Source organism: Periplaneta americana, chromosome 4, assembly GCF_040183065.1.
Source record: "Periplaneta americana isolate PAMFEO1 chromosome 4, P.americana_PAMFEO1_priV1, whole genome shotgun sequence".
Classification (NCBI taxonomy): Eukaryota; Metazoa; Arthropoda; class Insecta; order Blattodea; family Blattidae; genus Periplaneta; species Periplaneta americana.
This window is the reverse complement of record NC_091120.1, coordinates 94,989,274-95,001,447: the sequence shown is the minus strand read 5'-3', so window position 1 is coordinate 95,001,447 and position 12,174 is coordinate 94,989,274. Positions and strand designations below refer to the sequence as shown.

General features: G+C 33.7%; 1 protein-coding gene across 4 annotated transcripts in view; it reads left to right on the top strand.

Moving 5' to 3' along the window:
* Window positions 1–12,174, top strand: part of LOC138698063 (hypoxia-inducible factor 1-alpha-like) — a 512,524-nt gene that overhangs the window by 480,148 nt on the left and 20,202 nt on the right. For 2 of the 4 annotated variants that reach the window (XM_069823756.1, XM_069823753.1), the window contains exons 8-12: window positions 1,538–2,091; window positions 3,008–3,306; window positions 5,647–5,909; window positions 6,199–6,380; window positions 9,574–10,016. In XM_069823756.1, coding sequence (XP_069679857.1) covers window positions 1,538–2,091; window positions 3,008–3,306; window positions 5,647–5,909; window positions 6,199–6,380; window positions 9,574–10,016 — 1,741 coding nt within the window. The remainder of the gene's footprint in view (window positions 1–1,537; window positions 2,092–3,007; window positions 3,307–5,646; window positions 5,910–6,198; window positions 6,381–9,573; window positions 10,017–12,174) is intronic. The other 2 variants (XM_069823755.1, XM_069823754.1) reach the window with 2 other exon arrangements.

Sequence of the window (12,174 nt, the reverse complement as noted above, 5' to 3'; positions counted from 1 at the left end):
GCGTTTCTGCAACCGGGCCTATAGACATAGGTAGTTCTTTGCTGAATACTTACTCTTCTCTTTGTATCAATTATTATAATTTAACACTCAAGCAGATACAACACAATTGTAAAATGTTATTCTTAAAACAACTTTTAAGTAATAGTGTAGTAGGCCTAGTTGATTTTTTTTTTCTTATAATTTGCATAGAGATGCAGGGTTGTAACCAGAAGACAGCACTGTAGGTTGGTCTCTCTAGGAGTTGCTACTGAACTAGGTCGAGCTGATTTTTTTTTTTTTGACATTGGACATAATTCGATAAACACCAGATATAAAATTAATTATTACTTTAATATTAAACTAGTTATCATTAGTACAACAGTAATGAGACCATGAAACACTAGATATTTTAAAGGTCACTTGAAAGGATTGAAGTAAATCTTTATAAACCTAAAAGAGTTGTAGACCTAGTTTTCTTTTCGTCTCACTGTACTTACGGTACGATTTTTTAGTTACTGTAATCAACAATGCGATATATTTTGCGCGTTAAGTTACACCTGTACGAGGTTAGGCTCAATTTTAGGGGTTGTTTGCAGCATAACTAAGGGTTGCTCAGCAACTCCTGGTTACGGCCCTGTAGAGATACTTTTTTTCCAAAACAAAGCCTAGAGAAATTCCTGGGAGAACATAAAATTATTTCAAGTAATATATAATTATGCAGGTGGCCCTATGCTCCCCATAGGGAGACGCAGAAAATTGTATGCAGAGTTTTGGAGATATTTGTTAATTTTTGTGCGAATGACCTTTCACTTCAAAGTTTGAGTTCAAATTATTTCTTGAGTAGGTATAATAATAACACTAAAAATATCTTATTTAATTACAGGAAGTAGGCCTATCAGTCCACTTTTTGCTTCCACGGAATTTAATAGTTTAAAATTACATTATTTAGAAACAAACTTTCGAAATTAAACTGAATTTAATAATAAAATAAGAGTTAATAATAGAGTTGCATTTTTATGGTTAGCATTTCACGGTTTTAATTTATTCAAAGCAACTTATACAATTTAAGACGATTTTTAAAAGAGATAGTATTTTATACGAGTACGTACATACTTTTTTAGAACTGAAGAACTTACTGGACAAATTTAATCTGAACTTTTACGATTTCCTCATAACCAACATCATTTAGGAATAATTTAATTGTAGGTAACTAAATAACATGTGACCTGCCATACTTGTTTGATAGGTATGAAGTACTATTTACCGAACTCTTGTGATACTTCAGAACAAATAGTAGAGAAGTGGGTAATGACTGAAATATCATACTTTAAGATATAACAATAATATATTAATTTGACATCATGCACTGTTATCACAGTAGACGGAAAGTAAGTGAATGTTTTAAGGAGGCAAGGATTGTTGATAGTCTTCCATTGGTTAAAATAAATTCGCCGTCCTTCACTCTGTATTACTGAACATTAACCTGAATCGAAAGAAAATTGATCATTCAACAAAAATTACGTTTTCGCTTACAATAATTATTTGTGTCTCTTTGCAGTGGTATCGAGCATAAAGATGAAGTATACTCGTGCAGCCAGCTGACATCTAGTGAACAACTCGTGGAGCCTGATGTAAAGCCTATTGTCTCAACAAATGATGTTATTGTGCCTACAATAGTATCAAGACCACAAGTAGTGACTGCCAAGATCTTTGCCCAAGCACCAACTATTCCTGCCCGTGTCCCTTCTCCCTCTCCTGTTTCCATCACAACCTCCACTCCTGCTCCCAGCCCTCCTGGTTCTTCGACTTCATCTTCTTTAGATTCTACCCCCATACCAGAATTGCCTTTATTCACTTCAAACATACGACCTCAAGCCGTAACAAGCAAATTGTTTGCACCTGTTCCAACTGTTGCCTCGACACACTCTCCTACTTCAAACCGCACTCCAGTCAAGGTTGCTTCAGGATTAGAGTCATCCCCACCCCCTTTAGTGCCACTTCCAACTTCATTCTCACGCCCACAAGCTGCCACTTCAAAGATATTTGCCCCAAGAACAGAGGAAATGAACAAAGGTTTCCTTATGTTCTCAGAAGAGGAGCCAGGCTTAACAAGTATGTGTGTTATACATAATAAAATATAGTTAAGAATGTAATGTACCTTGGTTATTACTAGTGGTGGGACAATTTCAAAATTTGTTGGAATAAACATATTCTAGAAGAGAAATTAATGCACTTACACCAGAAAAATACAATAGGCCTACATATTTCTGAGAAACATTAGATTAACTTCCTTGTTTAAAAACAGACCCATGCTTCACATGAAAATGAAGTTGTTTGTTTACTGTATTGGACACACAACACTTTCCACCAAAGATTGTCTTTAAATTATTATGTGAAGGGTATTTAAAGAATCAGGATTTTTACAATTCTGCCAAATTAAATTGTCTTAAAAATATCATCTTTCTTTGTCTATTCAGTTTGCTTCTTGCTACATTAGATTATCATTTTTAAATAACTCTGTACGAAGATATTGTTACTTATTATTTTTTTTAATAAAATCCAGTAATTTTGAGAATAGAATAAAAATATTTTATGTCGATTTATATTGTAATTGGGTCTTCAGAGGAAAAAAAAAGATAGAATGTTAAAAAAATGTAGTCGAATATGATTTCACTACCAAATAATCAGTATCTAAAATGACAATTTAAATCCTTTACAATCGAGAAGTAAAGGAAAATAGAGCAAAATATCTTTAGAGTATTTTATAATATACAATATATTTTGGGTCTTCAAAGAAAGGAAAATACAACAATAATAATGTACGATAAAAATCTGATAATTAATTTTAAAAATGCGTAATGTTTTTCAGTACTATAAAGTAATGCTAAAGTATTGTTTATATTCGGGTATCAAGTGTACTGCAATTCCCATCCTTAGTTATAACAAAAATGTTTAGTTTTTCACCTAATGCTGTATCAGTTTATGATGAACAGTGGCTATGGAGGCAACTTTAGCTCCTTTGTTGCAGTGCTTAAGGATGAACCAGAGGATTTGACTCATTTGGCACCTACTGCTGGTGATGTGGATGTTCCCTTAGAGACTAACTGTTTCATGTCAGACATGTTTGACGATTTTATATTGTCTGATGGCTACTGTCCTCTTCTGACAGAAGAATTGAACACATTAAGTGATTCACAGTCAAGTCACTCAAGTTCTAATAAGGGTGATGGCAGTAATAGCAGTGATCCTTTCTTTTCTTACCGTGAAGAAACTTCCTCGTCTGGTGGATCTCCCAATTCTGCTCTTCATTCACCGGCTCTTTCAAAGGTATGAGATTAAATTTTCACTTACTCAACAATATTTTAAATTAATTAAAAGCAGAATTATTTTATTTTAATGTTAATTAAAAAGAGAAGACATTGTATTGTCTTTTGCTAGTTGTGAATTGAATTAGGTGTATAGGCATTCCTTTAATCTCCTCCACAATTCTCATGTCAGGATTAAAGGTTCTATAGTAAAAAATGTAGATTTTATTGGTGATTCATACCTGAAAAATATGCCAACAGTATCACGTAGCATATGTTCCAAATATTTCAGATTATTCGAATTTTATCAAACTTGAACATACCTAAAGGTATTGGCAATTGTTGTTGTTTAGTCAATGCCTGAAGACAGGTTTGAACCTCTTGACACCAATAAGGCATCACTCATGAGCAGGGGCGGCCCATCCTTATGTGCTACAGTGCTACAGCACAATGATAATTTTGGCTCAAATAATGTATTTGTAATACCACCATAGTATTTGATCTGTCATTTGACAATTTCCCGTGGTTATGTTCATGACGCGTTATAAAGTGTTTAGTCTTCCTGCCTTCTTTGGTGCCTCAGGGGGTTCGTTGTGCTACTCGAGGCTCCACATGAAAAATGTAGACAGTTATGCGCATGTGCGAAGCTGAAATCACTGCTCTGATTGGCTATTTTTACGCGGGAAAGTGCTGTAGTGAGCTTCAGCACAACACAGCTTGGAGATTGCAAAAGTAAAGCGTAACGAAAGAATGCTTGTTTGTGGAAGAATTCGGAACTATGTACAATGTATTTGGTAATTCAAGTGTCCGACTGCTGCTGCCATCTACCAGTTAAAGTTGCTGTCAACAGCTGTACTATACTGAACAAAAGAGTGTTCCAGATACAAGTTGGATTTCTATACGGAAGACCTGACTTCCGAAATATAGATGGCTGTTCAATTGTCACAATACATAGTATCCAACAATTTACAGGATCCATTCTGTGAAGTATCGAAGTTGTTAAATATTTTGGTTACAACACCAATGACCACTGCTGAGCCAGAAATATATTTTTCTTCCTTGAAGCGCATAAAAACGTTTTTAAGGAACACTATGTCCCAGGATCGTCTCACTGCTCTTGCAATACTGTCAATAGAAAATTGTATGATGTCCAAGATGGAGGGGTTTAACACCAAATGACAAGTTCTGCAGTACGAAAGAACGTCGTATGGACTTCATATTTCATCACTAGACGAGACTCCAAATTAAGATAAATACATAAGTGTAGGCCTCTACAGTAGGCCGATATAGAGATTGTAGCACACTCATTATTTTGACCACCAGCCGCTACTGCTCATGAGGCAACTAAGCAGGAGATAATGGGGTAGAGTGGCCAGTTCTTTTCTCCCTCCATTGCAAAAATCGCTGACTAGTAACATATTACACTAGTCAAACTTCAGATGTATACAAATAATTGTTCTTTCTCTGACACATATCGTCAAGTGAGTTGTATTGTCTGATAATAAACCCTTTGACACGGAAAATGGTTCCTCTCCTGTAGCGTGAATTTGTCTAAATGCCGTTCGGGTTAACGTGAAATTCACATGGGAAATATTAAGCACTGAGGTCCGAGGATGAAGACAAGTTGTAGCAGCAATGTATCTGTATGTCCTGAAACGACATATTCCCTACGAAGCCTTAATGGCTTAGCGATAGAACTCTTTCTTCTCATTATAAAGACCAGACTTCGAATCTCTCCATATAAAATGCACATGTGTAAATAGAGCACACATGATGATTCCCAAGCTATTCCGAGATGGGACTTGGTCTCTGAATAGCGACCAGTTTTCGTGTTAAAGGGTGTACATATCAGGATATTAGCAATATGAATTCTTAAATTACTGGAAAATATAAATGAAATGGGTGAATTTATTATCCCATATGAGAGTCTAATATCTGTTGTAAAAGTAGGAAAGTGCTTTAAAGTCTCTATATGTTGTCAAATAGTATCAGTTTTATCCAGCATATTAAATATTTAAAAATTGTATTCAGGTACCCTAAAACTTATACTTGAGAAAGCTATTTTTTCTACCCGTGGTTTATATTAAATGTTTGACTTACAATACTGTGGACTGAAGTTCCATAAGATATATCTATTATTGGCATTCAGAGTTGCATATTTGTCTCAATCATAAGTACATTTTATATTTATTAATGCATTGAAACATAACTGAGCATGAAATAGAAATATAGAAAAGAAGTAAGGAAATTAAATTTCTTTTTATGTAATCGAAAAATTGTTATCACAATAATTGAATAATTAAAAGTGTCCTAAAATTACACAATCGAAAGATAACTGTATTGTGCCCACCATTGTTTTCAGAGTCCAGGTGACTGCAGTTTGCCATCACTGTGTAGTCCAGGAGATTCTGGAGACGACAACAATATGACTCCTTTCTTATCCCTGAATTTGGAAAACACCAACATGTCAGATATGGACGAAGACTTGAGTATGCGTGCTCCCTATATTCCAATGGGTGTTGGTGATGACTTTCCGTTACTGATGTCAACAGACCTAATGTGGGGAGCTCTTCCAGACAAACCTCTTTCAAGTAAAACCAACAGTAGCAACAAGAACAATCGCTGGTAAATAAATGTACCGTTTCATGAGGTGGAAGATTTTGAAGGAAAATGGCCGAACCATGCTGCTACCATACTAACTTATAATTCACTTATAAGATGCACATGCTAGGCGTAATTCAAAACTAGTGGCATCTTAGTTTTTCTCCTTTCTGAAAAAAGTGAAGATTGTGTATAATATGTGTGTGTACGTGTGTGCTATAGGCTATTTCAAATTTTCATGTTATTTTCAGTGCATTCTTCAGTATTTACGTATCACGAAATATTTATAAGGAACTGTTTTTATTTATTTTAGGTGTACTGCATCAACAACTTCTGTAACAAAGACCACGATAGAATCAAACCTAGCACAATTATTGTGCGCTGATAATACCGTGCAACGATCTAGTCGACCGCCACCAGTGAAGTGTAATGACCATGGTGGAGGCCTAGTGGATCCCAGTGAAGTACTTGGTCAAGTCCTCACCAAGGAACACAGTAAGTAACTCATATTTTCTAATTAATTCATAAAATACTGTACTTGCTTAAAGTTTAGGTGTACCTGTATACTGCGTTGTATTTAATATATATGTATAAAACACTGCAGTCTTTTTTATAGAAAATACTGATGAAGTCTGTTCGAAGTAAGTATTTCTGTAACCATGATTTGTTTACATATCGTGTTGTAGAATTTATACTTTTTATATAATTATACAATCCTGTTGATGACAGTGATGGGGCTGCATATCAATTTAAATTTATTTCTGATATTTTCACCAGAGTCTAAACATATAACCACAGAGTATGTGGGCAAGGTGATGCTTGTTTAGCTTCACGGGATTTTGCATTAAAAATATTTCTGTTTGTTACTATGATGACGACGATAACAATATATTTTAATATTTAGGTACTATTCTGAAATTTTAATATTGATTCTGTTCTGAAAACTTGAAAATGTTATCTTCTTTTCCCGACATAGGAACGGGAAAATTCATTTCATTATATATTTCTCATTGAAGATATTAAGTACCGGTATAGTAAGAAATAAAATTTTAGCACACACATATAATATATATACATAGGAAAATGGTTGGTAATATTGTGATAGTTCTATTTGAGAATTTATTACAACTTTACTGAGCGAGAGGAAGATAGATTTTTTGTGTCAAGTATTAAGGGAATGTTTATGGAGAAGTTTGTGCACAAATCCGGTCCTTCTCTCGCTCAGTAAAATTGTAATAAGTTCTCAAAAATCACTATCGCAGTATTACTATCATATATATATATATTGTTGTAGCTGCTGTCCTTGTTATTGTTGATAGGCAATTAGTTGATTTGCATCATTCTTTTTCTAGCTTCCCATTAAACTGCTTCAATGTTGTTGTCCTTCCTATTATCACAGAGAAGAAGGTGCTTTTTGTTCAAAATTTCATTTTTGTTCCATATTGGGCAGTTTGATATTGTTGCCAAGTTTAGTTTGTTGGGATTCTCAATAAGACAATCATGTCTCAGAAACAGTCAGAAATGTGCTACTGTTTGTTTTCGAGATTTTGTTAAAATGTGTCTTTCCTCATGAACTTTTTCATATAGTTTGTCTTTCAGTTCTTCATAGTTGTTTATTTCAAGTCTGTTGTAATGGCCCCTTATTAATTTGCATTTTGTTGGAAATTCAACATTAGAGTTAGACTTTGACTTTGTTTTGCCTAGGGTAGCTTTTTAGCTAATTTGTCAGCTTCTTTGTTGCCATGCAGACCTACGAGATGATATTCACTGGAAAACAATTTCCGTGCATCTTGATTTGATACTTTTGTACAATTTATGTGTGATCTATATAAAACATTAAGCAGAGCTATTTTTATTGCTGTTAGTTCTCCATCGAAATTGTTTACATATTTTCCCAAGACCACATATTACAAAAATTCTGTGCTAAATATTCCAAAGCTTGCCTCCTTGTTGTATGTATGTACATAAACCATAGTTATATTTTTGTTTATCATGTCACACATTTTGAAGATTCGAAAAGTTGCAAAAATTCTGCGATTTGAAATTAAAGTGCTTGTTCAAATGTTCCGTAATCAAAAGTCTTCTAATTTGAATATGATAGAATATTATTCAAGTATAAATAATGTCATTTCATATAAGTAATGAGAGCTAATTAATTAATTGTTCGTTTAATGTAATTGTAGTGTTAACTGATTGAGCCCCATCACACATTTCCTTATCTGTTAATATTTTAGTTTCGAAACTGCCACTTTCAAATGTAGAGCTAGTAACTAGTATTGACTTTCATGTTATTTGATCAATATATGAATAATGATGTGTGGATTAACATTATAAGCATAATTATGAAAACTTACACAATTTGGAATAAAGCATCACTTAAAATCTCAGAACTAGGCAGATTGCCTTTTGAAGTATGTGAATATAAGATAGTTAGTAATAAAGCATTATTTTATGTAAACTGAATGCTGAATTAGACTGTCCATCAGAATATTCTCTCCAGCAAGAATAAAAATCCTTATAATAATTATATCCTAAATATAAAGGAATTTTATTGCAGTATTGTAATTTATATTGAGTAGAATTCAATATTCTGATTATATCACTAGAGTAGTATCCATGTTTTGAAATTATTCACAATGACAGTGTTACTTTTGGAGTTGCTAGCAAATACAAATTAATATTAAATGTTCTTGAGTGTTTAAGATTGATGAATTCAAAAGTCTTTATTATGGTCATTAACTTGAATAAACTGTAATTTTCGAACAATAAATTATATCCCTCTGAAGAGAAAATCTAATGAAATGTTGTTAATTTCATGTTGATGGACACACACACACACACACACATACACACTAAAAAATACAAGAGTGTAGATTGAAACTGGGTGGTAAAATATGTAAACATTGTTATGCTAGTGTATTATTCTAAATTACTTTCTGGTATTGCAAAGAAGAAAATGGAATTTTATTGTGGCATGGTATATTTTATTTAATTTTAGTATCTTGAGCACTTCATTTCTAGAGTCATTTTGACTAAATCGTATACAATCACTGAAGGAAATGTACTGTATAAAGTCAAATTATTACTCAGGAAAAGAGTGATCATTTTAAAAAGTGCAAAGTGAATTTAGCTAATAGAGACAGTTTCCAAAAAAAAAAAAAAAAAAAAAAAAAAAAAAAAAAAAAAAAAAAAAAAAAAAAGAGAGGACTACGAGTTGATGATGAATAATTTCTTAATGTTATTGTTTAGTCAACTGTCCGAAGACAAGTCTGAACCTCACAAGTGATACCAACATGGCACCACTTATGAGACAACTAAGCCAGGAGATAATGCGGTAGGGTGGCCAGTTTCTTTCCTCCTAATTTCTTAATATCACTTTTATTTTTTAAATAAAATAATTAAGTATTCATACATAAATTGATTACAGTCGTAGAAATAACTGCTTTTCAAATATTAAAATATTAATTTTTTCTCTCATTAATTCTCACACTTCAAAAAGTAACACTGTTGTTATTTATTTACGTTTTTTCCCCTCGATTGAATTTTTTGTTGTAATTCTAAAATAATATGCGACACTCTGTTCATTATCAAAATTATTTATGCTCGCACATCATGTTGAATTAATAAATTAATATATTCATTGTTTGGGAGTGGTAGTTTTGATGACATTGATTGTATCCCCTACAAGGAACAGCACCGACAGGTAGTATGGAGTGGACTGCCATTCCAGGGCTGCCTCTACAGCGTTTGCTACCCCAGAAGGGGGGTGGTTCCATGTGCCCATCATCAAACCTGAAGAAAAACAACTGTGGGAGTGCTGGGCCCTCTGAACGCCCTTGCAAACGTTCATGTACCCCCACTACAGATGAACAGTACACTACTGCTGGAAACAAAAGGACTAAGAATGAGCTAAAGACACCCCAGAAACTTCCATCCCAGCTGTTGCAGCAGCTGATCCAGACAAATGGTACCCAGAATGTAAGAACCAAGGGACCCCGAGCTGATTCAGTTTGGGTACTAGATGGAGGGGGGACATCTGCCAGCAACAAACAACAGGAGCACCATCCGAAACAGCCACCTCCGGTACCCAGTGACAGCGTCCTTATGAATTTACTGGTTAGTGGATGTGATGTGAGTGCTGGTTACATATGTTTGAGTTCTAGGAACAATTCTAACAGAAAACTGGCTACTCCACTGTAGCGCAAACACATTTATGTGGCAGGGATAATGGAGTCATAGATATGTTCTATGTGGTGATCACTAGCAGTATTATAATAGTATGCATTAAATATTTTAGTGCATGCTAAATGTGCTGTTGCTAGTGTACATCGTAAATATAGCATTTTCATCAATAAAGGGATGATTGGACCTGCATTTCTTATCAACTTGCAAGTGGCATATATTCTGGGTGTCCTTAAACTGCAGTTACAGTGAAGGGATTCGAAAGAGGGAAAGTAAAACCAACCTACTTGAATGCTCTTACCCTTAACGTGTTATATGAGAGATAGGGTGTTCAAGATGATGTTAGATAAATTTCCAAATTCTGGTCTTTCATTTTTAATACTTTCAAGAATACAGTTCTGTAAAAAAAAATTTTGTGGGGTGAAAATATACATAGAAATATTTTTATACTTAGTAAATATTTAACATAGTACTATATCTCACGTGCCTTCATTTGTGAAATTTCCAGAACATAATTCTAACCTCCATCCCCTTCATTAAAAATGGCATGTAATAATTTTAGTCATATTTGAGACCAAGCAAATGACCAGATGTCCTGAAATTTCAGATTCGTGTTTCGTCTAATTTTCAATAGATAATTCCAAGGAGAAGATTTTTATTAGGTTACGATATCATATAGAAAGTCCAGATATGTGTAATTAATTCGCACTTTTAAATTTATTGATGTTTATACCCATTTATCTTTTGTGCAGTTGATTGTTATAATGTAAGTAATTAAGTCTGCATTGGGACCAAAATTTAACAATGAATCCATGTCGGAATTTATTTTGTTGTTAGATCATAAAGTAGGCTACATATGTTGTGGAAATTTTAACATATTCTAATGTTATTTCGAACAAGTTTCAAATGCAACTTCGCACTTTAGATGTTACCATAAAAATTTTGTTCCACAATACCTCTCTTTAGTTTAACACCCAGACTATGTCACTTGTGTTCATCATCCCACTTCCTATTACAGCCATAAATTACATAGCTAACATGTGAGTAGGTTGGGACAACAAACTTTTAGGTACCTTTGTAGTTCAGTGATAAGGCCCATTGATGTATGGAAAGAATTGATAATTATACAGTGAATCCTGTGTTGATGGCGACCGTGTTTTGTCAGAATTTGTCCCTTTTATTGTAAAAAATTGATATTCAAAGCTAGATTTGGAAATTTTAATATTACTATTTTATAATTTTAGCATGTTTGATTGAATTCAGGTGAACAGCCTTGACAGGTTTTGCTGTATAGGTATCAACTTCGTCACTTACCAACATTATTAAATATTTTATTAAATCTTCATCAATGTTTGGAAAGAAAACTTGTAGCTGTTCATGATGTGGAAGTGAGTTTGCTTCTGCATTGAAACTTGACTTATGTCTTTGCTGAAGATACGTGTTACTTCTTTTGTACGTGGTTCCATTGGCTCTCTGTATTTATTAGGGCATCATAAATATTTAGGTGTTCCTTGTGGTACAAAACTCTGTGCAGCATTCCGTTCCATTGTTCCCCAAAAAGAGGATTTTAACATAAACTTTGACAGGAACACGGTGCAAGCGCACATTATTTTACAGGTACCTCATGTGTTTATACCTGTATGTTATTATATGTGGTGCTGTACAGCATCTCTTGTTGTATTTATTATATTTTTAATAGATACTATATATTTCCTACAGTTCTGCTGAGCAGAAAGAGGTATAAAAATGCAATAATGATATAATATTTTGCCATGGTCAAAGACTTTACCATCTCTCATCTATTCTTTTCATGTGCAGAACATTGGATTGCATTACTGAAATGGTCATCTGTTTGTTTGGTACTATATAAAAGTAGATAATCCACATTTTAAAATAGGCACCAAAATACAGGCACTCTCCAAATTATAGTGATGGACAATAAAATAGTGTAATTGAACTGTTATTCATTCACATATGTTACTCGTTTATAAAATAACTGTAATTTCACTGGATCACGAGTTTTTTTTCTGCCTGCTGAATTTAAGCCTGCAACATGGATTAGCAGTTAAGAGTAATTCATGACTCCTGATGATGACCTGAAGGCGAA